The sequence below is a fragment of the Vidua chalybeata genome, chromosome 14, assembly GCF_026979565.1.
Source record: "Vidua chalybeata isolate OUT-0048 chromosome 14, bVidCha1 merged haplotype, whole genome shotgun sequence".
Lineage (NCBI taxonomy): Eukaryota > Metazoa > Chordata > Aves > Passeriformes > Viduidae > Vidua > Vidua chalybeata.
The window spans coordinates 1,529,666-1,557,549 of record NC_071543.1 but is presented as its reverse complement, the minus strand read 5'-3'; the positions used below and the strand labels follow the sequence as shown (position 1 = coordinate 1,557,549).

Below are 27,884 nucleotides of genomic sequence, written 5' to 3'. Positions count from 1 at the left end.
GCTTACAGGCTTCTCCTGTCCCCCTTCCTCACAGGGACAGCACCAGCCTCTGCTCTCTGTGACCCGTCACAGGACCCCAGGGAACGGCTGAAGTTGTGTCAGGGGAGGTTTCGTTGCATTTTAGGGACAGGTTCTTCCCCCAGAGGGTGGTCGGGCACTGGAACAGGCTCCCAGGGCAGAGGTGACAGCAGCAGCCGGACAGAGCTCACGGAGCCTTTGGCCAAAGCTCTGGGGCACAGGGTGGCACGCTTGGGCTGTCCCGGGCAGGGCCCGGAGCTGGACTTTGCTCCTTGTGTGTCCCTTCCAACTCAGGATGTTCTGTGAGACACTCGGGGTGCCGGGGCTGGTCAGAGCCAGGTGGTGGCAGTGCCTGTTGGGGCCAGCCCAGTCTGGATGTGGCTCCTCCACTGGACCCCTCTGGGACAGCACCTTTGTGCCAGGGACAGCACCCCGGGCTCGGGGCTGGCCTGGGCTGGGCACTGCACAAGGATTTCTCTCGCCGGAGCTGTTGACTCCAGGCTCACATTGATTTCCATTTGAGTCAGGCACTGCCTAAAAGGCCCAGAGGGAGCTTGCACAGCATCTGTATTGCTGCAGCTTCCAGAGTGAGCCTTGCCAAGGCTCTCAGGGTGTGAATAGCTGAGGGAATCCCTCTGCAAGCTCCCTCTCAGGGATGCCTTTCTAGGTCTCCTGACACAGGGTGTTCTACTGATAATCAGTGCCAGAGCAAAGAGGTCCTGCCCTGCACAGCCCAACACCTTCCCAGGTGTGGTTTCACTTCCCGTGGCAATGCAGGAAAATGTGTAGCTGTTCTCATCACACAGCCATGGAATGGCTTGGTTTGGCAGGGACTTTAAAGATCATCTCATTCCACCCCCTGCCATGGGCAGGGGCACCTCCCACCATCCCAGGTTGCTCCCAGCCTCGTGCAACCTTCAACACTTGCAGGGATGGAGCAGCCACAGCTTCTCTGGGCAACCTGTTCTGGTGCCTTGCCACCCTCACAATAAAGAATACTTTCCTAATATCCAATCTAAACCTGCTCTCTGTCAGTTTGAATCCATTCCCCCTTGTCCTGTCACTCCACCCCTTGGAAATTGTCTCTCTCCATGTTTCCTGTGGCTCCTTCAGTCACAATGAGGTCACCCCAAAGCTTCTCCTCTCCCAGCTGAACAATCCCAGCTCTCCCAGCCTTTCCTCCCAGCAGAGCTGCTCCATCCCTCTGATCACCCTGGTGCCTCCTCTGGACTGGTTCCAGCAGCTCCAGCTCCTCCCTGTGCTGGGATGGCAGAGCTGAGGGCAGCTCTGCAGGTGAGGTCTGACCAAAAGATGTTACAGCAGCAGGGACTGTCACCTCCCAGCAGCTGAGCACCTTCCCAGGTGTGCACTCCCACTGTAAAGCACCTCTCATGGATTTAGGGTGTTCATTAGAGCCATGCTCGCAGCCAGGGCTGGGGCTGGTCCTTGTTCAATTAGTGCTCAGCTCCCAGGGCTCTGAGGTTTGCCTTTGCAGTTTCTTCACTTTGCAAACTGGTTGCTATTATCAGCCCAGGTTCAAAAAAGTATCTTTAACAGCAAATTAAACCCTCTTCTTCTTCTTCTTCTTTTTTTTTCCCCATGAGTAATGTCTTAGCACAAGAGTTGAACCTGGTCCAAATGGGTGGTTTCTCATCCATTTTCACATGACAAAGCTTTTTTTGTTCTGGTTTATTTTTTTAACCTTCAGATGCGAAGACTTACCAGGCCTTTCCACCTCCCTCAAAGTGATGAAAACCCCTCATTGCTTTTCAGGCTGGTAAAATGGGAGTGAAGAAAGGGACTAAGGCAGTAACTACTTGCTCAAATATTCTGACTTCTTTGTCACTCAGGTGAAAATAGAAGGATGAAAAAGCAGAAAAGAGCTCAAAGAGATTGTTCTGTTTCCTCTGAAAAATTTATCTTTTAGATTGCTGGTCTGGCTTGTAGAGAGCTTAAAGTGGATACATAAGGCCTCACAGAAAAAAATGCAGTTTTTTCAAAAGTTTCATGTTACATTTTTAAAGTAAAAATTGTTGGGTTTTTTTTTTAGAGGAAAGGTAAAAATCCAGTGGAACAGGAGACAAAATACTGGAAAACAAAAGTGTCTGGGGCAAAGTGCTCTGAAGATGGGGCATAACCAAACATAGCCAAACCAAACTACCCGAGGGTGATTGGGCTGGAAAGCAATCTGCCTGCAGGAGCCTCAGGTGGGAAGGACCAAATTCCCTGAGGAAACCAAGTGGCCCAGGGAGCCTTTGCTGTGCTCCCTGGGCTGCCAGGCACCGAGTGCCATGTCCAGAGCAGAGGCCACCCAAATGCTGCTCGGTGACCACACGTGTGGCTGCTCCACACTCCCCATCAAAAACGTCACGTGGAATGCAGAATACTGGATCCACATGAGGAATCCTCTCCTGGCCAGCAGCAGTTGGCCATCCCCAGCTGTTCCAGATGTGTTTGCTGTGGGCTGGAGGCCAAGGACAGCTGGCTGCTGCTCTGCCAGGCTCAAGCCGCAGCTGCGGAATCCAAGCCAGGCAAAGGCATCAGATGGCTGAAAATTCCTCCCCAGAGCCTGTGGTGAGACCTCGCTGGCGTGGCAGCTGTAGGAGAGGTTAGCAGAGCTTGCTGGGTGTGCTTTTAATGGTTTTTAGGATGTCTGGAGTTCTGCTTTCACAGAACTTTTAGGATGCCAGCCCTGCTTTCATACGTGTGCCTTTCCACCTTTTTATTTGCTCACTGTTCCTCTCCCCTGACCTCTACGCTCTGGATATCTTTTCTTTTACAGCCAAGGGGTTTAGAGTAATGAAGTACCGGCTCTTTGATCAGCCTTTTCAGGAGGTTGTACTTCCTCGTCAGCAGCTGAGCTTTTTTGCAGACCTGGTATTCTCTACCTTATTAGTATTTTTGGCTTTAAAGTTTTCTTTTGTGGTGCTTGGGTTCTTGTTAGGGTTTTTTTTTTTGGTTTTTTTTTTTTTTTTTGCTTTTGTTTTCATGTGGTGTTTTTGTTTGTGCTTTTTTAAATTTGGTTGGGTGGTTTGTTTTTTTTTCCTACCTTAATTTTTAACCTTCTGCTGTTTGCCAAGCTTTTCTCTGCTATGCATCCTGATCTTACTGAAACGTTTTAGCAGTGAGGCCTGAAGTTCAGGGAGATGAAAATTGAATCTGCCTCTCTTACCTTACCCCACCCCTCGCTGTGCATATGCATCAATACAGCCCAATTATGTGACCCCCACCGCTCCTCTCTCCAGCACCTCTGCCTCCCCGAGCACTTGCATTCAATGTGGCTTTTAGGGTTTTTTCTCTTCCCTATTGTACAATCTGCTCCTTTGCTCGGTAGTACTCATCACCATTGTATTAGAGTGCTTCACACATGGTAATGAATTTAATTTCACACCACCACTACTGGAAGACAGGTTATTTTTAGCCTCTCTTTAAATTTGTGAGAATTGACATGCAGAGCTTCAAGCAGGAGAGCACTGGATGCTTTTGGCTGTCAAGCTGGAGATCTCTGGTGTTGTGATTTTGGAATGCTTGACCCCAGAGGGTTCTCTGCAGGGCAGCTGCCCCTGAGCAAGAGTAAGGGGTGCCTGGCACAGCTGTAAGTCAGACCCAGGATGTCTCTTATACCTCTGGGAACCAAAGCAAGTGGCTCCCTCTGGAAACTTGGGATCAAATCCTTCCGTAAGAGCCCGAGGCAGCAGCTGCTCCCACAATGTGCCCTCCCAAGAGGAGCATCCCCTGTCTTCCTGCAGCTTCATGGCTGTCTGCTGTTTGTCCCTCATGACCAGCTCCACACAGCAGCTCCCTGTAAACAGGAGCTGCTGCTCCTGCGCTGTGCTAATTCCATCTGGGACATACATCTGGCTGGCTGGAAGGGCTGGAGGTGTGCTGGGGAGGTAACGGGATTCTGTAATTAAACACTCTGGTAATTTGCTGCTCTTCTACCTGGGGGTGAGGGCGCGGGGGCTGCTCTGAAGGCTGGCACTCCTGATTGCAGTGCTTGACTCCCTGGCCTCGTGGATATTGCTTCTGGAGAGGCTTCACAGGCTGTTGGCAGCAGACACTTGTGGCCATCGCAGTGTTTATGGGCTCTGGTCCCCTCTCCACGTGCCCTGGCTGCTCTTTATAACCCAAAATCCTGTGTTTTCAGCCCAGCATTTGACCAGTGTGGCCTTGTCTGAGCTGTTCCTACCTCCCCCACCAATCCCAAAATCCCTGCCTCACAGGTAGAGCTGTCAGCCACTGAACTCCTTCTTGTCCTTCTCAATTATTCCAGGTCTTCCCACCCCTCCAAATACCTTCCTCAGCTTTCTGTGTCACCTCCAAGGAGACCCTGCTCTCCTCACAGCTGGAGTTTACAGCTGCCACCAAATGGCAGCAGCCTCTTGGCACAAAGGTGCTGGAGGATAAATCCTAAAGGAAGAGTGAGCTCTGCACTCAGGACCTACCTGGACCCTGAGTGTGTTCCACCCAAACCAGATTTACTCCCGCTGTGGGTGTTCAGCGAGTGCTTTTTGGAGGGCACTCGGGTTGCTCCAGGGCTGAGTGGAGTCCAGCTCCCTGCAGCAGGACGGGAAGTGGATGTTCCTTTGTCCCTGGCATTTCTGCTCCTGCTAATAGCGATGTTGGCCAACTCTCTATCAGGGCTAATGCTATGGACTTCAGGCAATGCCATGTGAGCCTTTTCCTCGTGGGTCGATGCTCGGGTTGGCTCGGCAGCACAGCCACAGAGCTCGGATGTCAGCGAGGGGTGGGAGAGCAGTGCAAGTGGAAAGGAAGGTGGCAATTCTTGCTGGAATGTGTGACTAATTGCTGTGCTTTGAATCCAGGGGATTTGAGAAATGTCTGTACAGAGGCTGATTAATTAGTGGTGATGTCATTCTGCTGGCAATCCCAGGGCAGGCCAGCTGAAACATCACCTTTGCATGTAGATAGAATCCTCAACAGAGTGCTCTGCATTGGAGTGCATAATGTGGAGCTGCTTTAAGGCAGCCACAGGGAAGCTGAAAATGCTGCCCCTGTCAGGGCAGGCAGAGGGAGTTTGCCCTTTTGTTTTGCAGTTTGACCGAGGAGCGTGAGTCCGTGCCTGTCTGAGGATGATGGCTTGGACTTCCTCAATCCTGGAGAAGTGGTAGCTTCATCAGGGTACCCTGCTGCTCAGCAGAAGCTCCCCTGCAGCATGCCCCTCCCTGGCTTCTTTGGCATCTGGAGACTGCTTTACTGAAGCCCTACACCCTCAAAAAACCAGGAAGGGGTGAAACGTTGCAGTTATATTGTGTTGGGCCGAATGCAGGACTGCCTCGCCGAACTTTATTGCCATGCCCTGTAGAAAAAAGCTCGGATTTGGATGAATCTTTGCAGGTTGACAAAATGGCCCTTTGGTAAAAGCTTTCTCATATGGGAACAAAGCTTCCACCATTCCTTCCTAATAGCATCGAAGTGAAAAACACGGGAGGGCTTCTCTTCCTGCAATGGCCTGCCAAAGCCTTTTCTGCCTGGGGGTTGCTTTGGCTTTGTGGAAAAAAGGTAGAAATAAGCAGAAGACTTCTGGGGCTGTTGGGGTGAAGTAGAGCCAAACCTCCTCCTTCCCCCACAGCTTCTCTTCAGTGTCTTTTCTTTTCATAGGTTCTGCTTTCTTCCCACTTGATTTTTTTTTTCCCTCCTCTTTATATAATTTTTTTTCAATTTTGTTGTTGGCAGCTCCTCTGTTTCAGATCCTCTTCAAACTTAATTAATGTGCTGCTTATTCCCTCTTCCAGATCGGTAATTATTATATTTAATAAGACCAGATCTAGTCCTGATCTGTGCATTACCTTCTGCTATCCCAACCCTTTCCAGCTTGACAGGATGTTACAGCTCACAGCAATGCAGCAGCACATCAGTCCATGCAAAAAGGTCAGAGGGTCTTCCTTGGCAAAAAAAGAGCAAAAAAAAAAAAAAAAAAAAAAAAAATCAGACCTAGGGAAACCCAGCTTGTGTTGTTAAACAGCAGGTGGAAAGAGAAGCTGCTGGAGTGTTTCTTTTTCCTGCCACAGCTCCTGACACGTTGGATGGATCCAGATTTGCAAATCCACAGAGCAAGGTCCCTTCTGCTGCTCCTGGCAGAACACGTGAGCTGCTCCCCCTGTGGAACGGGACTGTGGGCTCCTGGAATTTAGCAGAGCTCTTTCTTTTCTCTCTGCCTTCCTAATTATCATCTCTGCATCTGCTAATTGTCAGGTTTTCATCAAATCTTGGCAGTTTGCGTGCAGAGAAATTTCCACTTATGGAAGAGGTGGAAAAAACCCCCCTGTCCTACTGACAAGCTCTGTCTGGGGCCCTTTGAGGACCTTGGAGATGTTCCACACCACCAAACACCGCCTCCACCGCCTCCTCCAGACCAGGGAAGCTTTCTGGGGGTTGCACAGCTAATGCCTAATGCTTCCCACTGATCCTTTGTGTAAGAAAAGCAACAAAGTAGCCTGATTAACTGGGATTGACGGAATTAAGCCCATGTTTGTGGAGATAGTGATCAATGAGGTCCCTTTTAACACACTTGTTACTCTGGGCTTCCTTTGATTGGCATTTCAGGAGCTACACACCATAAATTACCTTGATGGATTCCCTGTGCACCTGAATTTAAAAGAGATGAGGCAAAGGGTTATTTTAGTTAATATTCCAGAGTGTGACTTGCCAGGTGTTGTGCAGCTTCTGCCTTGACTCATAACCTCTGTTCTTTCACTTCTCAAGTCCTGTCCCCCAGAAATAGCACTGCAGCTGCCCTTGAGCCTGCCTCTGGGCTTTCTGGAGCTCCCAAATTCCCTGACCCAAGAGTCCTTTCTGCCTGGACCATTCCTTAAACAGTTTGTGCCTTGAGGAGGGAGCAAGTGCTGTGAGGCCCAGGCAGATTAATTACTGACACAAACTCTTGGCAGGACCTAGCAGCTGCTCCCAGGTGACCAGCTAGGGCTGCTGGCATGGAGAATTAGCTAAAGAAGTCTTCCTGGTGCATGTGGGTCCACGGGAGAAATTTTGGTGCCCCCCACTGCAGCCCATTAGCTCAGTGAAGTGAGAGGCTGCCTTCCTTGGATTAGAAAGCACTTGAGGATGTCATTCACTCAGGCAGATTTCCCGGCTGACTGAGCATTCTTATTCCACTAATTACAAATCAAGAGGGTGGTGTGTGCATCGGCTCCCAGGCAGGAGGAGCTCTCCTCCCTAATGGTGGGGCTGCCTGGACTGGGGCAAGCAGAAAGGATCCTGGCCATTATTATCCTCTCCCCTCCTATCAGCTGGAACAAAGTGAAGCTCACTCTGGTAACTCCTGCAAAGTTGGGTGCTCAGATGCTGCAGCCTGCTGGGCCCAAGTCCAGCAGGCGAAGGCAGGTGAATTCTGCATAATGAATGCAGGTGAATTCTGTCAGCACTGGGGCTCACTCGGAGCCAGGACCCCCCCTCATTCTGGCTGCTGCTGTGGAGTCACCAGAACAGCCCAGCACCTCACATGAAGGAAAACAGCTCACCTGAATCTTTGCTAGCTTTTGGCCAACGTTGTCTTATTCAAACTGTTCTCAGCTGGTGTGGGAGGGAGAAGACAGAGGAAAAGCTGCTGGTTTAAGTTCCCCAGCACTGAATTCTGGTGGGCTTTGGGATGTGGAGTGGAAACCACACAGCCCAATCAGCTTCAGGGCTTCCTGCTGTGTAGGGCTGTTCTGGATCACACAGCTTGGCCTCTTGTCAGTATTGCTGGTTTGGGGGAAGTTACAGCCCCTCTTTTCTCACTTTGAGCGTCCCTGGGTCTGTGATTTCCACCTTGGCTGAGGCAGGCTGCATTTCCAGAGGCTCCACGTCCCGCTGCCAGGCACTGAGAGCAGCAGAACATCTGCCTGTGTCCGTGCCCTGTGGCGCTTCCTCCCGTGCAGAGCTGTTCTGCTCTTCTGTGAGCCTTCCTGTCACCAAAAGCACAACTCCCTGGCTGTTTGCCCGTGACCTGGTTACACCAAACACCCCTCCCGAAGCAGGCAGGCCCTGGGAGAGGCTGACAATCGGCTGGACAAGTGTAGTCACAGCCCCAGCTGGAGCCTCCCAAGCTCTGTGCCAGGGAGCAGCTCCAGCCGCCCGCCCTGGCACCAGAGCCTCGTGCCTGCCTCGGTGCTGGCCCAGTTCTGGCAGCAAACTGCTGCTGGGGTGTCTAATGCACGTGACTGAGTGTGCTCCAGAGGCTGGGGTCTCCACCGCCCTTGGGGAGGTTAGGGAAGGCCAGGAGCTGGACTGATGGCTAAGCCAGCCCCCTGCCTGTGCAGATGGAGCAGCATGAGGAGCTGTGGGCATAACAGGAGAGTCCTGGGGCTCTCACCTGCTCCTTTTTCCTGCCTTTCTGCCAGCACAAGGCTAACACACAAACCATTTCTGAGAGTGATGCCTTAAGCTTTAGCTTTTATGTTTTTTCAGGTCCTGTACTGCATTAGTGTGAAGCTCTGAACTCCACACAGAGTGTTGGGAAGCTCTCTTCACAGTTTGGTCAGACAAAACAATCCCGAGAGCCAAGGCCACCATCACAACCTCAGGCCTGAGAAGTAGCAACAAAAGTAAATTGGGGGGAAGCAAACTGAGGCAATGTGACTTCATTACCTGAAGCTGTAATTGGAAAATGAACCTCTGATGTGCAAATAGACCAAACTTATATCTGCCCAAAAATCTCCTGACCACCGTGCATCTTGGGTGTAGCCTCTGCCAGGCTCCTGCACTGCCCAAGGTGAACCTGTTAAAGGCCTTTAATAAATACCCACTTTATTGTTTTAACTCTGTCTGGCCTCTGCTCTGGGTAGCCACCCCAGGCACCAAGAAGTTCCTCCTTTCATTAACCACTGAGCTGCTGGGTCAGCCTCAGCTGAGGGTGGCTCCAGCAGCCAGGGCTTGGTGCCTGGCCCTTGCAGGCACCTTAATACCATGAAAGGCTCTTATTACCTGTGTCTCTGCTGGTTTTCTTCAGCTAATTAGAGCTGATAAAACCCACTCACTGTTAGGCACTGCCTCAGCCTTCCTGTGCTCCCTTCACCAGGCGTGACAACACCTGAATCCTTCCAGGGACCACGGCACAGGCAGCGTGGTGACATTTAGAGCTCTTGTTAAAGGAGCAGGTTCAGCTGAGGTCTTTGGGAATCTTCTGCTCTGCTGCTGACAGGCTCTATCCACAGCCACACTGCACGGGTGACTCTCCTGCTTGACGGAGAGGAGCCTGAGATGGCTGTTTTGACAGAAATACCCTCCGAGTCCAGATGTGCTCTGAGTGCACCAGAGTTCACTCCTCCCTGGGGATTTATTATCCTAAAGGCCTTTGCACCCGAAGCTCAGCAGCATCTCTGTGCCAGAAGGCTGCTGATGTAAACTGAGCTCAGTTTATCAAGCTGTGATGAGACCAGGGTCTCCTGTGAGTTGCCAAAGAGAGCTGAGGAGAGTATTTGGAACGAAGACCTGGTATCACATATTGCATGAAACATGAACAGAGGGCATTTTCCAAACGCTTCAGCTGGCGTTGTCAACCCCAGCAATTTTTAGTGTGAACCTCCTGATATCTGGCCCTGTTTCAAGTTCTAGGTTTTGGCTCCCTGCCACTCGATTCCTTCTGAATAAAAATTGAGTTCACAGCTTTTTGGGTGCAGAGAAAAACTCAGAAGGACCCTGGATCAGAAAAAAAAAACAAGCACAAACAGGGACTCTCAAAGCCAGCCTTCGTAAGCACTTGATTTAGGTGTTAGGTATCTAAATTGTTGAAGAATATTTGGAGTTGACAAGCATGTGCAACGTTAGAAATAGAAATGCTGAGGCATCGAAAACCTTATGACTCCACAGGGGGATCTTTGAACTGATGCTGCTGTTGTAGCTGCAGAACAGAAAACAGGGAGTATGTGAACAGGTCTTTCTCTCCAGGTTTATTTTTGCTCTTGCCAAGGGACTGCAGGACAAATACAGTCTCTTTCAGGCCCATTAGCTTTTATGAATTTGTTCCACTGCCAGCACACAGCTTTTGAATTTCGAGACTGCTCCCCCTGCTAGAAGAGCTCTGGTACTTCTGCACGGAGTTGGACCTGGCTTCTGGAGATTTGGATGCCATGTTTTGTCATAGAAACGAGACTCCAGCTCTCTGCTTTACCAGGATCTGCCTAGACACAGCCCTTGAGCTCTGCAGTGCCTCGCAGGAAGGGATTTTTAGCTCTGTGAGGTGTTGTCTGGGTATGCATGTTGACCATCTGTGTGAAATGAGGATTTACAGCCATCCTAATGGTCATTGCTGGGTTTCCTTGGGCATGTCTAAGCTATTGGTAAACCCTCATCTAAGGCAACAAAGATTGTGGTCTTGTGTAGAAACACTGCAAGCATCCCTCAGGATTATATATCAGTAGATACATTGATCAGTTCCTCTCAGGGAATGTGGAAAGGTGAGGAAAAAAAAATCTTTTCCACTGGTGCATGTTTGGTTGTGGATTGTGAGTGACCTCATTGGATGGCTGTGCCTTAAGCCCATCACCTTCCCACCCGCACAGCCCTGCAGTGCCCCAGCTGCTTCTGAAAATGACCATTTTTCTCTCTCACTTTGCCAGGCTGCTTCTTCAGTTACCTGAACTTCTGGTGGCAGGAGCCACCTTCGTCTTTGTCTTGTCAGGATTTAGTCCCAGCATTATCAGGTGCGTGGAATTTATGGATGAAGTGACAATCTGCATAACATGTGGGATGCAAAGCAAAAGCTCTCTCCATTTTCTGAGGTTTAGAGGGGGAGTTACAGCAGCAAGAACAGCTTTTGCTGTGTGTTTGAGAGGGTGAAAGGAGCATGTCCTGTAGCCCCTTCCCACGAGGAAAAGGTGTGGGGGAAAAGTCAGTTCTTGTGAGGACCTGCAGATTGTAGTCACCTGCTTTGAGCTGTGCTGGGCTCAAGCAGCTCTTGAGAGAGCACAGCATTTTAGGTGGCTTTTGTCCCCTCAGGGCAGGCTTTGAGGGCTTCACCATGGACAAGGAGGGGCAGCAGCTGCCTTCCCAAGGGGAAGGACGCAGTGCCTTTCTCCCTCAGCCCAGGGCTATCGTGGGGGTTGTCCCTGCTCTCTGCTCCCTGCCCAAAGGCAGCAGAGCTCCAGCTCCGTGCCGGTTCGTATGGGTGGCTCCAAACCACCAGCTTTCGGATGCTGCCTCTTCGGATGGATGTTCGACTTTGCTTGAGGGGTGAGTGTGTGGTGCCACAGAAGGCAAACGGCAGCCCCGGCTGGGAGGCTGGGACAGTGGCACCAGGGCGAGCCGTGACCCCGCGTCCGACCGAGGAGGGAGGCGGTGGCTGATTTATGGCACAGAGGAGCCGGGGGTCTCTCCGAGTGGAGCTGGAGGCGAGTTGCCATGGAGATGGGCTAATAAAGCACCGCAGCAGCGGCTCTGACGCTGCTCCGGTTGCAAAGAGCGGGCGGGTGGGGAGAAAGGGCGGCTGCCATGTGGGGATGGAGAGACAGAAGGTGACACCCAGGAGAGTGGGACAAGAGTTTGGTCTGTAAAGCCGTCGAGCTGTCCCCGGGTGCTTTAAGAGTAGAGGAAAAGAGCCCTCCTCTCCCAGCTCTTTGGGAAGCAGGACATCATCACGGTGCTCCTTGGCGGTGAGTGACCAGCAGCTTCCAGGGAAAGGCAGAGTATCTTTGTTCTGGCCACCTGTGTGCAGGCTGGCCGCTTTCCCTGGCAGCAGGAGAGGGCTCCGAAGTGGATGTCAGCTTGCAGGGACCCCCTCACACAGGACTGGCACAAAGGACTCCGCTGTGCCCAGCACTGGCTCCTGTTTTCTCCACACGCCAGCTGCTGCATGCCAAGGCGAGTGCCTGAACCCCAGCAGGTCGTTTGTAACTGCAGCGCCCTCCCTGTGCTGGCGATCTTTCGTCCTTGGAGCGGCTCTGTGCCTCCCAGTGGCCCTGTGGGAGGTGTTGCTGGGACTTGTCCCTCCCAGCACGCTGCCCTCCTGCCTCTCAGTGCCAGGGAAGGTCAGCTGTGCCCTGGCTCAGCCCTTCCCTGCAGAGAACAGCCAGCTTCCTCGGATGCTGGCTTTGGGTGGAGGCTGGGAAGAATGGGGGTGGCCTGGACTCGCCCCCAAGAGCTGTGTGTGCTGGAGGTTGCTGCACATCCCCAAGCTCTTGCTCCAACCTCCACCTGCAGAACGGACCCTCCTGCTTGGCTGTTGAAGGGCTCAAATCTGCAATTCCATTCTGTTCAAGGGCATTGCAGCATGGACCTAAAAGCAAGCAGACTTTTATTCTGGCTTGTTGAGCAGGCTGATGGGAGGGAAAGGCTTTGCTAATTATTAGCAAGGTATTCCCAGGCTGCTGTACTTCCATTTGGAGAGATTACTCTTCAATAATATGGTGACAGCCACATTTTAACCTTGATCACCATAAGAAAGGTTTTGCTTCAAAGCCATGAGCTCCTGGACTGTGCCAGAGTTCAGGGAGGTGTTCCAGCAGGTAAAGGCAGAGACAGGGAGGTTAGATAGTTTAAAAAAGAAATTAAAAGCCTTATGATGGAGAGACGCATTAAAAGATAATTGCTTACAGGTTTCACAAGATGTTTTTATGCCTCTTAAATTGATGAATATATCCACAGAGACTGATACTCTTAATGGAGGGTTACCTTTACTTCTGAATAGAGCAGAGATCAAAGCAATTACAACTAGCTATTGATAACACTACCCATACCCCCCAGAGAAAAGGTTGTCTAAAATTGGACTTCTTAAGCTACCTAATGCCTGCTTCCCTGGCCAACGCCTCTTCTTTCCATCCTGACAGCATCCCCTGTTGTCCAAACCCCTCCTGTGCTACTGCTGGATATCCCTTATGTCTTTAATTCCATCATCATGCACTGTCCAGATGGTGGGAGCACTCACTTCCCTTATGGGTCAGTTGTTTTTCAGCACTGGCTGGGATAGTGGAAGGTTTCCACAGCCTCCCTTGATGTCTCTGCAGGGCTAACAGGTGGGGTGAGCAAATCATGAGGGGCATGAAGATTTTTGGGATCACTGGCACAGCCTCTCTACGCCAGGAGGGCTTTGACTGGTGGGTATTTTGATTAATGGTTTGGCAGCTGGAAGCAGACCTTGCTGTGGTGCACAGGTGCCTGCTCTGCCAAGAACTTGCGTGAGCTGATTATGGTGTGGATCAGCACATCTGGAGGGGCAGAAAGGGTTACAAAATGTACATCCACAGACCTCCTGATTTGGGACGTGTGCCTTTCTTAGGTGCTGCACCTCTTGCTCTGCTCTCCGCAACTCACTGTTCATGTGGTGCTCTCTTTTCTGTCTGACTCCAATTAGTCTCTTCCCCACCTTTGTAAGAGCCTGGCATGTGCTGTGGCTGCAAGGGGAGTGATTCAACTGGATTTTTAGATTCTTGGAAAAGCTCTTCCAACGAAGGGCCATACGCCCAAGACTTGTTCAAGCTGCTGGCAGTGTCAGAGACTTCTGAGCACAGGAGGCAGCGTTTGGTGAAGGCATCTCAGGGCAGATTAAGAGATGTTGCTCCTGGGGAACTGTGTATGACTGTTGCTCATGGAAGAAGAGGCCTCAAGAGAAGCATGGTTTTCATTGCCTCTGACTGTTGTTAGCAGTACTTAAATGTGTAAATCCTGGAATGTTCTTCAATACGAGCCATTTAAAATCCTGAGTCACTTCTGTCTCCGGATGTGCCTGTCTCGCTGATTCTGTTTCATGCCTCTTCTCAAATCCAAGGCAGCTCATGCCAGCAGCTGAATCAGTTTGGAAAAGAGGAAGAACAAGTATTAGGACGATTTCTGCTCTCAGCCTCAAGGCCATCAATGTCCTTGAGTAGGCCAGGTCCCCTGTCTGAGCGTGGTCATCCTGGTGTATTCTCCAGTGGAGCACCACCTCCCAGTGGGAAGATGGTGGGCCAGGCCCCTGGGGCTCTTAGCTGAGGGAATGGCTGTGCCTTGGGACTCCCTCTGGGCTCTTCCCTGTTCCCTTGCCAACAGTCTTTCGTTCACAAGCATATAAATGAGGAACCGAAGACGTGGCTTGGAGGAATCGTGGATGTAAGCAGGAATTCCGTGTGAAGAACTATGGCCGAATTGTGTTGCTCGCAGGGCTCTTCCTTAGCTGACCATGCCCTGAGCAGGATGCTGGATTAGCTGCTGGTGTCCTGAAATCTCTTCCAATTCGAGTTTTCCTATGATCCTGTGATTCGTCCTAGTTTTGGAGACCAGCAAAAAGCTCCTCTGCTGGCGTGCACACACAGCTGTCTTCTTGAGTGATGCTTTATATTATGGCAGGAGGAATTCAATGCAGAAACAGACTTTTTTTTAAATGGCAGCAGCCCTACACCATGTACTGGGTGCTGTCATTCATGTGTGAACAGCCTAAGGACAATTAAAATGTTGGCTGTCCACACGAGATCTCTCAACTTAGGACTCTGCTGCTCAGACAAAATATTTTTCAGAGGACAGAAAATAACAACTTGAAGGTCTTGATGCTACTGCAAAATTGTCCTGTGAGTATTTAATCTCCATTGTCTGGGGCTGGATGTGATGTTGAGGGCTGGAGAAACTTATCTTGATTAGGGTTTGCGATGGTTCGGAGTTCCTGTAAGTGAGCCAAGTGTTGCAGTAACACTAAAGATGTTTCTTGCTCTGGTCTAAGACATGGCAGCTTTGATTGTGGGGGCAGTGACCAGTTTTTTGTTCAAGATGTTGGTCCTGTGAGCTCCTCTGGTCTTGCCGGTGGACCCTGCCCAGCAGAGGAAAGCAGAACTCTATGGGCATTTAACCTGCTGCTTACAGATACCTCTGGATACATGGATTAGTAAAGACCATCCTCAGACCACAGGGAGATGAAATTTGGCTTTGAAAGAGAGATGAGGTTCTCTTCCTACTATCCAGGGATGTCGTGATAAATACTGCTATCTCACCAAAGGCAGGATGGCTGTGTTCTGCGGGGATGAGGTAGAACCATGACTGCCCCTAACTTTCGCCTGGAAACAAGAACTGGGTCATTTTCTAATACCTCAATGCAGAGAACTGACAGTTAAATTGGATTTAATCACCCATGCCTTGAGGGCCCTTGTCCTGAAGTATGTTTCCGTGTTATTTTAAGTATTCAGAACCAAGAGTCTTTTCCAGAGGAGCTCTGGGGTGGTCAGCAGTGCCTGCAGTGATGCCCCGTTCACCTACCCCACGGCCTCAGAGGTGGAGGGCTGGTCCTGTACCTTGGAGTCAACTGCGGCTGAGCCTTGCGCTGCGTGCTGAGCAGGGAGAGCTCTGCAGGGACAATATATTTTGAGTGTGCCTCACTGTCAGCTTTTGCCTTCCCAGCTTCGCTGCCGTGTGGCTCTGCAAAACCTCCCCGAGCCCAGCCGGCTCTGGCCAGCCCTTCCTCTGGGATCCCTGCATTTCCAGACCGCTTCTGCCCTTGCCTTCGCTGCCTACTCCTTGCTGCATTTTAACCTCTCTTCCTCCTCTCCTCTTCTCCGCCTTTCTCCCCTCTGCCTATCGTTTTATTGCGATATAAGCCTCGGCGATCCCAATTTGTGGGCCAAACTTCCCTGTCCCGGCGGGAGACCCGGGATTCGATCAGGCCTGGCAGCGTGGAGGCAGCTTGGGGTGCTGCCCACCTCCTCGCAGGAGCATCAGCGCCTCGAGGAGCTCCCCCCTTCAACAGGTAGGGAGCAGCCAGCCCTGCTCTGCACATCCTCCTGCGCCGAAAGGATGGCGGTGCTCTGAGGCCGGGGCTGGGCGGAGGACCCCGCAGCATCCATCGCTCGGGGAGGGGGCCCCAAACCGGGGCAAGAGACAGCGACCCATCCCCGCTGCCTACGCTGCGGGGCGGGCGGCTCGGCACAAAGCGGGTGGGTAAACCCTCCTCCGGGGCGCGGGGAGAAGGAGGAGGAGGAGGAGGAGGAGGAGGAAGGCGGGGGGATGCTGCTCCCCTCCCTCCCTCCCTCCCTCCCTCGCTGTCTGCCTCGCTCGCCGCGGCCGGAGCAGCGCGCAGGCGGCACTGGCAGCCCCGGCCGGGCGGCACGGCGGGCTGGGGCGCGGAGCCCTGCGCAGCGCTGCGGAGCCCGGCGGGCTCCGGCCGCCCCCCGAGCCCCCCGCCGGGGCAGCCGGAGCGCCGGTGAGTGCGGGCGGGTGGGCGGCGGGCGCGGCCCCGCTCCCCCGGGGCTCCCCGCGCATCCCCGGCGGGGACGGACGCGGGGGGCAGCGCGGAGCCGGGCCGGGGACGGGATGGGATGGGATGGGGCTGCCGGGGGCCGCGCCGGCCCCCCGGTATTGTCTGGGGGTCGCGGACAATAGGCGGAGCGACGAGGGAAGGGGGGGCTCGGCCGGGCGGCCGCGGGCTCGGAGCATCCCTGCTCCCGCGGCAACTCCCGCGCGTGTCGGTCCGGAGCGGAGCCGTGCCCCGGTGCTCCCCGCCGGGCATCCAGCCCGCCCGGCTGGCACTGCTGGCTGGAGACCGGGGAGAGCGGCTGCGGGGAGAAATGCCGGGAGGAGGACAATCCTGAGCCCCCCTGGCTGGAGCCGGACGGGGAATGCAGGGGAAGGGCTGAGCGGGGAGAAGGGTGTAGTAAAGCAAAGTCAAATTTCCCCCCGAATCCCGCAGCCAGGCCTAATGGGCACAGATGCTGTGTTGGGCTGGGGAGGGAAAGGAGTTTTGGGGGCTGCAGTTTCTGAGGCTGGTATGAGGGGAGAGGGGAAAGGAGCTCTAGGTCTTTTCTCCTTCTCCCAGAGTTACTAGGACTGAGATAGGGATCATTAAAAAGGAATAGCCTAATGCAATTAAGTGGCAGACGGTCCCCACTGCAACACTTAGCCATTGTTCCTCACTCTGCCTTCTGCCAGAATGGTTCTCTCCTGGACAAGAGAAGTACAATTGAACAAATAGTTCATTTCCCTGGCCAATTGCATCTGTAGTGTCTCCCTCGAATCTGCTGCTGACTGGCTGCAAATGCAGCAGCATCCCCAGACAGCAACAGAGAACCAGGACCCTCTGGTGAGATTCCCGCTGCCGTGGGCTGGCAAGAGCAGCTCCCAGTGGCTGCTCACCCGAGTTGCTCTGATGGCAACAGCAGAGCAGGTTTGCTCCCTCACCTCTCCATCCCCTTAGTGCCCTTCTGGGGAGCGCAAAGAAGAAAACCAGCAGGTGCTGAGGCAGGACCAGCCCACAACTAGAAGATGCTACTTGTGGTTCAGGCAAGTCTTCTCCTTTCTCTAGTCTGCCTCTTAACTTTTTCCTTGCCCTGGAGGATGCCCGGGCTTTTGAGGGCTTTTGAGGTGATGCTGTTTCGGTGGAGTTTGGCCAGCCTGCCCTTCAGCCTGTGCCCGCGGTGCCCGGGTGCCCCGCAGTGCACAGAGGCAGGAGTGCTGGAGCCTGACCCTGCTGCTCCATTCCGAGAGAGCTCCGAGCAGCTGGAGGGATTGCGGCTGCACCTGGGCCCTCGGCACACGCTCGCCTGGAGGCTGCTGTGTCCTTTCCCCTGGAATCTCCTCCTGGCTCTCAGCGTGCAGCCGAGCCCGGCGCGTGGGGAGGCACAGATGCATTGTCTGCACTGCTGCGAGACACCCTCGGCACAGGGGGACTGCTGCTTTTCCTCGCTTTGGAGCTTCCTATCACAAGTCTGCATCATGGAGCTTTTCTCCTTCTGTTCTTTCTTCTTTCTTCTCCCTTTGTCTGTAGACTGCCACCTGTCCCACTTCACTCTCAGCTTCTCCTTCGCCTTTTCCTGCTTAATGTGTTCTTCCACCTCAGTTTTTTTTTGTCTAAGTAGACCATGTCCTCTTCAGCCTGCTTCTCTCCACACTGGAGACAGAGCCCAGCCCCTCATCTCAGTCCGAGTATTCCTGCCAACTGTTTACAAAAAGTAGCACAATACCCAGGCTGAACACTGACATAATTACATACCCAGCCAGAGAGTGTAGTAAATAATCCAGCTTTTCAGGCTTTTGCCCAGTGGTGAGTCTTTTGCCATCTCCTCTGCCCATGGGCTAAATGTATTATACTTGGCTTGCATTCACTCATGTTCTGGAAGCACGGAGTCAGCGCAGCCGTGTGTGGCATCAGAGTGGATGTACAGGGAGGTACAGGATGTACAGGGATGCCTTGCACCATGCACACTCCCCGTGCCTGTGTGCATCGTGTGTCTCTGTCTGCTCCTGGGGCCGGGCTTTGACAGTCGTGCTGGGCTCCTGGGGGGCTGCCAGGGCAGGGAGGCTGCTGAGGTGTGGGGATTGTTCCATCGGCGAGGGCAAGATGGCTCTGGGGCGAAGGTCAAAAGCGCCAGCAAAAAACCGCGGGGCTTGGTGGGCGGCATTTGCACGGCTGGCCAGTTTTCCAGAGGTTGGTGGGTACATGGAATTGCAGATACACAGAACTGTGAATATTGTCAGCACAGTTGTGTTTCCAGTTGTGATTGTGAGCCCGAGTCTGTCTGCAGTTGCTTTGATTGTGAGTCAGTCTGTCTGCAGTTGCAGTAGCTGTGAATCAGTGTCTGCCTGTAATTATGTGGGTGAATCAGTGTTGGCTTGTTACACTATGAGTGCAAACGGTTTCCCATAGCAGTTGTGGGTGTGAATCACTCTACAGTCCCTCTGGATGTGTTTTTGAGTAGAGAGATGCAATACTTGGATTAATTTTGTTTTGATGAGGAGAAACTGCCAAGCGGCTTCTCATTTTGGAAAATTAAAGCTGGGCTGGGAGTTGGGCACAGACCTTTTTCCTTCGTTGCCAGCAGAACAACTTACAGAAGAAATCCACTTTAAGGCTTGCTCCCAAGATTTACATGTTGATCTAAACCTTTAATTTCTTTGCCTGGTGCGTCTGCCTCCGGGTGTCTTCTTCTGCTGGCGTCCCTTGCAGAGCTGCAGACAACACATTTGATAACCATCACGTGTGCCTCGTACCTTCTGTGTGTGGCAGATTCACGGGAAGGTTGTTTATGGCTCCTACAGTGCCTGTGTGTTTGCAGGGACAAGCCAGTGTGTGCCTCTCGGGTAGGTGAGCACAAACATTTCCATGGTCAGGAGTCGAGGACTGTGTGGTTCCTCTGCCACGCGCCCCTCGCTGCGAGCCAGGGCTGTTTCTCTACGTAGGTGGCAAACAGCAAGTTGGATTCAGGTGGATGGAGGTGCTGCTGCCTGTTTCTTGGTCTCTGATTTCTCTAAAACGCTGTAGCAGCTTCTGGCCCTCAGCAGCATCTGTACAGCACCCGACAGCGCTGAACTAGAGGCAAGCTGGAGAAATCCGGGCGACCTCAGGTGATGGAAGCAGAGCACTGGGCTGGATCCAGGCTCCCAAAGGCAGCCTGGCTCTGTGCTGGCTGCTGCAGGTAGAGCTGGGAGCTGGCAGGGCTGGGCTGCTGGACTGGGTGTCGGCACACGGGCGTCCCAGCGAGCTCAGTTCAGAACAAAGGGATGCAAACAACCTGGGAAGCGAAGGGATGCGAGACAGGGGTCTTGTGAAAGACCACAGCGCCTTGCTCAGCTGTTTCCGGGCTTCCAGATGAACTGTGGCTGCTCATTGCTGCCCCTGCCCTCAAATGAAAAGATGTTTTTGTTCCAAGGGACCCTCCTTTTTAGCTGGAGTGATTGAGAACTGAAGAAAACCCTCCCCAGCAGGGACACAGGGCAGCGTGTGCCTCGCCTGTGTTTATTGCTGCTGCACTGAGCACTTGCTGGCTGCTGTCTCTGCAGAGAGAGCTTGGAGCTTTGCTCAAAGAAGCATTAGAGAGGCACAGCAGTGGTCACCAGAAGCCTGGTGTGCTCTCACAGGGTCAGGGACAGCTGGACAGAGCCCAGCCCGTGCAGGCTGGATGATTCCGCAGTCCTTGAGGGGTGTTGAAGAACCTCTCCTGCTGCCTGGGACCTGTTTTGGAGAGCCTCCAGTGCAATGAGGAAGGGCTTTAATGAGCTTCTTGTGCTGTGCAAGCGCTCCTGAATTTGGGGGTAAATATGCAGGTGTTGTGAGGTCACCTAGAGCGCTGTGCTTGGCTGTGCTGCCGTGCAGGTGGGCAGATGGTGCTTGACACCACCAGGGTCTGGATCACCCTCTTCTTCCTGCACAGAAGTGCTTTGATCTGGGCTTTTGGGCTGAGGCTGCCTCTCCTTCCCAGTCTGATTTCCAGCTGGCTCCCAGCATCAGCTCCTCACTGCACAGCCCTCCCTGAGATACCTGACTTGACAAAAGATGTGCAGCTGCTGCAGGTCCTGGGGGCTGAGTGGGAGCTGTCAGTGCTCTGCACCCCTCCAGCTGATGCCACTGGTGTCCATGAGTGGCAGGGGGGGGATGCTGATCCAATTACACCACAGGTGGACAGCATCTCTGGGTGCAGTGCTGGGGCAAATTTGTCCTTTGGGCTGGTTTCTGAATGCTGTCTGCATGGTGAGACTATTGCTGAGTGAATCAGATGGTTCCCCTGGCTGTGCATCTTCCCAGGAGGCAGTAATTCGGGTGAGATACTCATGTGACTCTCACAAACGTGCCCAGGTGGGCTTATGGGCCTCTTCTGCCTTCTTTTCTTTTCTGGTGCTTGCAGTATTCCCCTCTCTGGCCGTTCTCTCACGTTTTTTGCAATTTTATCTTTCCGTTTCCACCTCCAAAGTTCTGTGTCTCTCCCTTGTCAGCAGTAAGCCTGTGCTAATCACTCTTTCCTAGGAAGGCACTTCAGAATATTTAATGGTTTCTAGAAAAAGGTTTTCTGGGAAGATCAGGCTCAGCGTGCCAAGTCAGGAGATACCCAATGTTGGCATAGCTACTAGAGTACCTCGCTGATTTGGAAGTTTCCAGCACTTTTTTTGGTTCCCAAACCCACTTCAGTGGGAGCAGGGGCTGGAGCATGTCGCTGTCATGAGGAAAGGAAGGAAGGAAGCTTTTCCAATTCCTTGTTCACAGCACGTCCAACAGGAAGACTGTATTTCCCTGGAGTGCTGTTGTGCTACGATGCTCTGGAGATTGGACAGATTGTCTTGGAGAGGAGTGGGGATGTTTGTGAAGCCCTTAGGTGTGTGCTTATAAAGACACCTGCCAAATTCCATGTGTTGTGAACTTCAAGTATCACTGGATCCCAGCTGCAGGATGTCAGCAGGGCTCCTTAGGAAATCTGCATTGGATTCAGCTGTGGAGGTTACCAGCAACTGCACAATTAGTGCTGAGTGCATTTGCTAACTGTGCCATTAAGGAGAGAGATGTGGACAGATGGAGGAAGGAAGAAGTGCAGGGCTGCTCTGAACACACACCATCCCTCCAGACTCCATCTTGCTCAGACACAGAGGAGAGCCAGAAGCTCTGGGGAAGATGTTCTTTAACTTACATGGAAGAGGGGTCGGTCTGAAGAGTTGTACCACTCTTTTCTGAGCTTGAAAATGTTGGCATTCTGCACTTCTTTCTTCATGGACACGGTTCAGTTTTCCTTTCAGCAAGTCCTAGTAAGAGATTTGGCTTTTTTTCCCTTCTTTGAGGCTGGTAACAGCCAATTAACATTCCTAAAGCCTCGCTTGGTTACATGCAGTTAAACGCACGTTGCCTGCATCCTCCCTCCCCTTCCCGAGGATCAGGGATCCCTGCAGGTATTCAGATCAAGGCGTTGGCTGATTCAGAGCTTTCCTGAGTGGGAAGTGACAGCTGAATAGCCTAGCACGAGGACAGCCCCAGCACGGCTGGAGGAGCTCCAGTGCTGCGTTTCCTGAGGCACTCTCGTGGGTGTTCCCATCCCTTCCCTGTGCACCGAGGGACCCCTTCGCCTGCTCTGCCATCAGCACCCTCTCCAAGAGTTTCTCTTGCGTGCTAAAATCTGAGGAGCTCAGTTACTGGGCTGTTGAAACCTCGAGAGTTGTTTTACAAACTGATTTTATTAGGGAGGCTGTGTGGCCAGTAGAAGCTGTTGGGCTTCTGAAGCACTTGCACCAGCTGGTTCTTGTGTGTGCCTGTGGCTGGGCTTGCAAGAGCCCCAGGAAAGGGGAGAAGTGATGCTGAGAGCTGCTGTGCCACGGGAACCACACTAGGATCTGGCTCTGGGGAGCTTTGGGTGATCCCCCAGACTGTCTGAATGGTGAAATCTCCTCTGCAAAAGCCTCCTCGTATTTTCCAGCACGTTTCCTGCTTGGCAGCAGGGTGATGAGCAGGACTGGCTCTGCTTCTCAATCCATCTCCGAGTGTGAAGTAGCCACAGAACGAGGAAAACGCCCTGCAGACTCTTCTGTCCAGCTCCCCAAGAAAAACACAATGCACGAACCAATGGGAAGTGGTAGGAAACAGTGCCAAGCTGTTTTCCATGCTGTGTTGTCCTCCCCGAGTCCCTGAGTGCAGCCATAGCAAAGCCCCATTTTGGGGATGCTCTCAGTGTGAACAAACTGAGACGTGACTGGCAAAATGTCTGCTTGGGCAAGTAGTGAAAACAGATTTTGCCCCCAGTGCAGGTATGTAGAGCTGGTTCTGATGCTTCAGATGAGATTTAAGCACAAATTTGACTTAATTCGAGCACCCCTGTTGTCCTTGGCTAGCATCTTCCTCATCAGAAGTATCCAAAGTAGGAGATTAACCTTCATCTCTGTATAATCTTGAAGGAAAACTCTATGAACAAGGTTTGGTGAAAATGCAGTTGTTCTTGGCACAGACAGGACACACCCACGTGGAAGGTGTTCTGGGTTTTGTCACTGTTCCTGACCCTCCAAAATACCTTCTTCCTCCATTTTCTAGTGCTCATTCTTTTTTAGCTTCACTTTTCCACTGTTGGTGCATAATCTGCCCCACCCATGGTTTCACCAAATCTGATAAAGATGGTCCCAAATGTTCTACAGGAGCCACAACAGTTCCTGCAGAGCCAGGAGGCACCTGCTGCAAATCCAGAGTGTCCTCATTTGTGTGGGGATCCCTGGTCAAAGTCTGCTGGCTGTGCAAATTCTGCCCAAACAAAGCATTTTTTGAAATCAGCAGTTGAATGGGAAATTGTTTATTTCAGTGGTGTTTTGGGGAGAGGAGAGGATAGACAGCAACAATTTTTTTTTTCTTTTTTTTTTGCTTTTGGCTAGTATTTGAAATTGCCTTAGGGGAAAAAATCAATTAAATACTATTGTATAATATGCAAGTTGAAATGAAATGAAAGGGAAAAGTTGAAAGGAAATCTGTTGAGAAGCTGCTTATTGAAGAAGTTCTGGATTTGCCTTGTAAGAAAAATCAACATTTTATCTGTCCTTGTTGTGATTTGGAACGAAGTCTCCCTGAAACATTGGAATTTCCCACAGAGCAGATGTTCAGCCAGTTAATTTGTGCTTCATCAGCAAATACTTGAATTTCCAAGACTGTGTGTCCCTTCTGAGCTGGAAAGTGGGGAGAGCCAGAGGAGGTATCCCAAATCAGAGCTTTTCTCACCAGGGCCATGGGTGTGTCCATGCCAGAGGCTCCTGCACCTCCTTCGGTGTGAGCATGAGCTTCCCTACGGGGCATTCAGGTGCAATCCTGATTCACAAAGCCTGAGCACGCTGGGCCTAAATTAATCCACCAATTAATTAATTAATGCACTAATTTCTGCAAGGACTTTATGTGACTGATGGGGAGGAAGGTAAAGGTAGCTAGGGCCAAATGCTGGGTTGGTTGGTTGGTTGGTTGGTTGGTTGGTTTGTTTGTTTTTTTCCCCCCTTGTACCTGCTGTTAGTGAGTATCTTGGCAGAACAAAAGCTGAGGTGGCTGGTAAGGGCTGGTGGTGTCTGGCTCTTACCTTCTGCCTGCCTGGAGCTAGAAAACAAGGATCAGGCACAGCCTCCAGGGAGACTCTAGGGCCCCATTGCTGTGGGGAGACCAGCAAATGCAGAATCGTGATAAAACCCACGGCCCAGCCTGGCCTTGTGCTCTCCTCTTGCAGGGGCAGGGGTAGCCAGGTGCACGCTGAGGACATGTGTGATCTCCTGGTGTTTCCATGCTGCTGGAAACACGGGATTTCTGCTGGGAGTTCTCCTCTCCCACATCCCTGTGCAGAAACCCCTGCTCCCTGCAGATAGTTCCCCTGCCCCTTTCATCCTGGGCCAGAATTGCCACCCAGCTGCTGAGGTTTGGCTGTGCAGCTCCTTCAGTGCTGGGGGGAGCTGCCCGAGGCTCTGCAGCCTTGAGTGGAGAAATCCAGGGGTCACATTTGGCTGGCACCAGCACCTTGCCCTGGTTTCTGCCTGCTGTGATTGACTGGAGCCTTCACTGCTGGCTCTGGGGGCTCAGAGTGGGGCTGGCTGAACCCCCTGGGTGCCAGACAGGGAGCGTTGCGAGGGGGAGATGTCACGACAAGCTGTATTTATCCAGGCTGCTGCTTGGCAGTGCTGCTCCAAGGTGCATCAACATAATGAGATACATAAAAGGAGAAGGCAGTTAAATGTGCAATAACATCACAATAAAAGTAAAACTGAGCATTAATGAAAACTCTGAGCACACCAAGTGTCGTATCGTCGAGTGCTCCCACCACCTTGGGCCTCTGTGGTCAAACTTCATAATAATTTCTGGCAGTGCCATTACCAGAATTAAATGAGGGTTTAACTGTCTAGAAAAAGATGTTGGGGAAAAAAAAAATCGGTCTTGAGACTTCACAAATAGTTCTGCTGTGTGGATGTTACTGAGGTAGCAGAGGTGCCAGGTGAGCTGGGGACTGCTGCAAGGGGCAGGTTGTGACTGAGCCTGCAGGGTGAGGTGGAGGAAGAGCCAGTGTGGTTACTTTGGGAAGTGAGCTTTGCATTTGCTGCTGAAGCACCTGGGGAGCTGCAGGGTCTGCTGTGAGGGTGGGGTGAGGGTTTTGTGTGTGTACCTGCTTGGCTCTACTGTGATGCAGCTTGCCCAGGGCCAGCAGTGCTCCAGGCCAGGATGCTGAGATTTCAAATGCAGGACCCCAGACAAGCTGACGGCTGCTCAACATGAAAAACAGAACTGTTTGCTTTCCCCTAGTAACTGAAATCCCTTTTCTCTCCTGTCATTCCCCTCTGTCCCTCCCTGGCAGGTTTGGAGGCTTGTTTTGCAGTGGCTGCACGCTGACACCATGGCGCCGAGGCTCCCGGGAATGGGCCCCTTCTCCCTCCTCAGCCTTGGAGTCCTGGTCCTGCTTCTGGCTCTCCCTGCTGTTGCTGGGTAAGGTGGTGAGTGCTGAGCTGTTGGCCAAGGCTGCAGTCCTCTTACTGAACTTAAATATCCCGGGGTCAGTATGTGTATGAAGCAGGCCAGGGCAAAGCACTAAAGGGTCTCTGCTGTGTTTGACCCTCCCCTTGTCCCCATCCCCATGCCTTTCACCCAGGGGCTGTTCAGTCCCTAACGTGGCTGACACTGGCATTATTTGAGGTGCTCTCACTGAGATCAGTTGTCAGCGTTTCTTGCAACCAAACCTATTTTCAGATTTGGCCTCTGCACAATTCATTCTGGGCAAAGACTCTGCTTTGCCTCAGTTTTAACCTGGAAGAGAGATTCCCCCCACCCCATTTAATATTTTAATAGTATTTTAAAGAACAGAAAATCAATCTGCTTCATCTGTTTGGCTGTTAATGGTGTAATGACCCACGGGCAGCACACCTGACCTGCTGCAGCACCAGGGTTCTCTGCCACCCTGGCTGGGCTTGCTGCTCTCCTGTGCCTGGGTGTGCAGGCTCTGGCTGTCCTGGCAAGGAGAATGCTGCTGCCAGCCTCCCCTTCCCAGCCTCTGGAAGCTGTCTGGAGGAGATGAAAGCCTGTTAGTCCGTGACTGCATCCCGCCAGAGCCTTTGCTGGGTGAGCTCGGGGAGCCCTTCGAGGAAGGAGGACGGAGATGTGGGGAGGGAGGAGCTCTGCACAGAGGGAGAGAAAGGCAAATAACACATGACTTCTGTAAAACATTTAGAAAAGCCCTTAGAGTGCCAGATATGGACACTGAAATGCTGTCTGCTGAGTTACAAGTCCAGAAGGGATCAAGGATCTTCGTGCATGAAAAGATGTCGGTGCTGCCCCTCCCGCCCTGTTCTGCTTGGATTTGACTTTGCAGCTTGCCTTGCCCTGTGAGTGCTGACCCTGCCCTGCTGCATGGGCACGGTCAGCCCTGGCCTCTCACCCCGTGGTGTGCCCATGCCCCGTGCCTGCAGCTCTGCCTTCCTCACCGCTGCCTCTTCCTCCCCAGCCTGCACTCACCGGAGCCGCTGCTCCCTCGCCTCCTGCCACGCAGGGATCGCTCACAGTACTGCTCCCCAGGAGGATTTGCTTCCCAAATTGTGTGCGAGGGGACCCCTGTGCTGATGTGGCACAGCTCCCCAGAGAGCCTGTGCACAGGTGGCAAGGCAATGACTTTTCCTCAAGCCTATCCTAATTAAATTTGCTGTAAACCTCCGTCCTTCCTGCCTAGAGGATTTTAATTATTTTAAAACCTTGATCCTGCACATGCCTTGCTAAAGAGCAGCTTTAACTTTATGTTGAGGTGAGGTGAGGCAGCTCAGAGCTTTCCTGGGAAAGGAATTATTAGCCCAAATCAGGTGCCAGGCAGAGGTGCTGCTGGCTCTCCCCTGCCTGCACCTACGCCTCTCTTCCCCCAGCACCTCCCGAGCGAATCCCACACTGCTCACATTGAAGTCAAACCCTCAAATGTCAGGCTAAGTAAAACAGCTTTGAAATTTGTAAACTCATTTCTCCCATCACGGCTGAGCCTCCACCAGGAGTTCCTTCACAAAAATCCGTCCTCTAGCTCTTTATATTATGGGTAATTTTTAAAGATAGCTTATAAAACATTAATGAATGAGCTTTTCATGAGCATGCTAGCTATTCATAAGTTATAGATGGTTATATACTCATCAGCAGACACTGGGACAGATTGCTTTTAACCATGACATCCATTGAAAGCTGGTACAATTGAAACCCCACTAATTACTGCAGGCATTTGTTAAATTTCTCAAAACTCTTCTTACCTGCAGGGAGTTCAAGTCCAGATGAAAAGCCAAAACCAGCATTTGGATTCAGCTGGAAACCTCGGAGGTGATGCAGTTTGTAGTGTCAGACTTGTTTTGAGGTTTGGGTCTGGCAGGTTGCATTAGGGCTGGGTCAGGTGTTATCCCAACCATGCTTCACCCTATGGGAACTGTGATTTCAGCACTGTGTTATCCTTCTTGTGTTCCTGGAGGCTCAGCTTCTTGGCTTGACCACTCCTCCAGGTGCTGCTTTGCTAAAAAACAGAGGCCAAGTGGTCCTGTGAGAGGTGGGATGTGCCCCTGTAGAAGCAGACCTCAGGCACTTGAAAGGAAATTTCCCAGATTGTTTGGTCAATGAAGCCAATGAAAATTAATGTCAGAATTGCCCAAAAGGGAATATTTCAATTAACTGCAGCATTCCAAATAGTATTGATTCAGCCTGACTCTAAAAGTACCCATGCCCTGCTCTCAATTTTTCCTCTTTTGCTAGGAAATACTCCTTGCCCTTCTTTTATCTTGCAGAATCTGGGTTTTCTGTTGGGGGAACACTTTGATAGAGAGCTCCAAGCCAGCTCTGGTACTTGTCACCTTACTGACACTTGACAGTGTATTTACAGGTGCACCAGCAGTGTCAGGGGTAGCCAGTCTGACCAGATGGGATGCAATAGGATTAAGCTTTGAACTCCTTAAATAATATTCATTTTTCTGTAGTTTTTTGTTGGTTTTATTATTTTTTTCCCCCCTGTTACTTCATGATGCATGCTGAAAGCAGTGGCTGCTACACATCAAAGGACATAAGGCTGGGATGGGAAGGAAAGGGGCAGAAATGTTAGAAAATGACAATTTAGGGGCTTTTCTTCCCCCAGGATTACATTTCTGATGGTCATAGGTGCTGCCCTTGGTAATTGGAACCATGACTTGCATGTCCACCAGCTCTGGTCTGTGGCATTCGTGGTCTTCCTCTGGCCAGTGCTCCCCACTTATTC

General features: G+C 51.9%; 1 protein-coding gene across 2 annotated transcripts in view; it reads left to right on the top strand.

Annotated features, from left to right (window-relative positions):
- Positions 1 to 15,846: 15,846 nt before the first annotated feature.
- GABRA3 (gamma-aminobutyric acid type A receptor subunit alpha3) overlaps positions 15,847 to 27,884 on the top strand; it is a 68,578-nt gene continuing 56,540 nt past the window's right edge. The window contains exons 1-2 of one of the 2 annotated variants that reach the window (XM_053955577.1): positions 15,847 to 15,866; positions 24,981 to 25,108. In XM_053955577.1, coding sequence (XP_053811552.1) covers positions 25,020 to 25,108 — 89 coding nt within the window. In that variant the 5' untranslated portion in view covers positions 15,847 to 15,866; positions 24,981 to 25,019. Of the gene's footprint in view, positions 15,867 to 16,058; positions 16,133 to 24,980; positions 25,109 to 27,884 lie in introns of those variants that run through there. The other variant, XM_053955575.1, reaches the window with a different exon arrangement.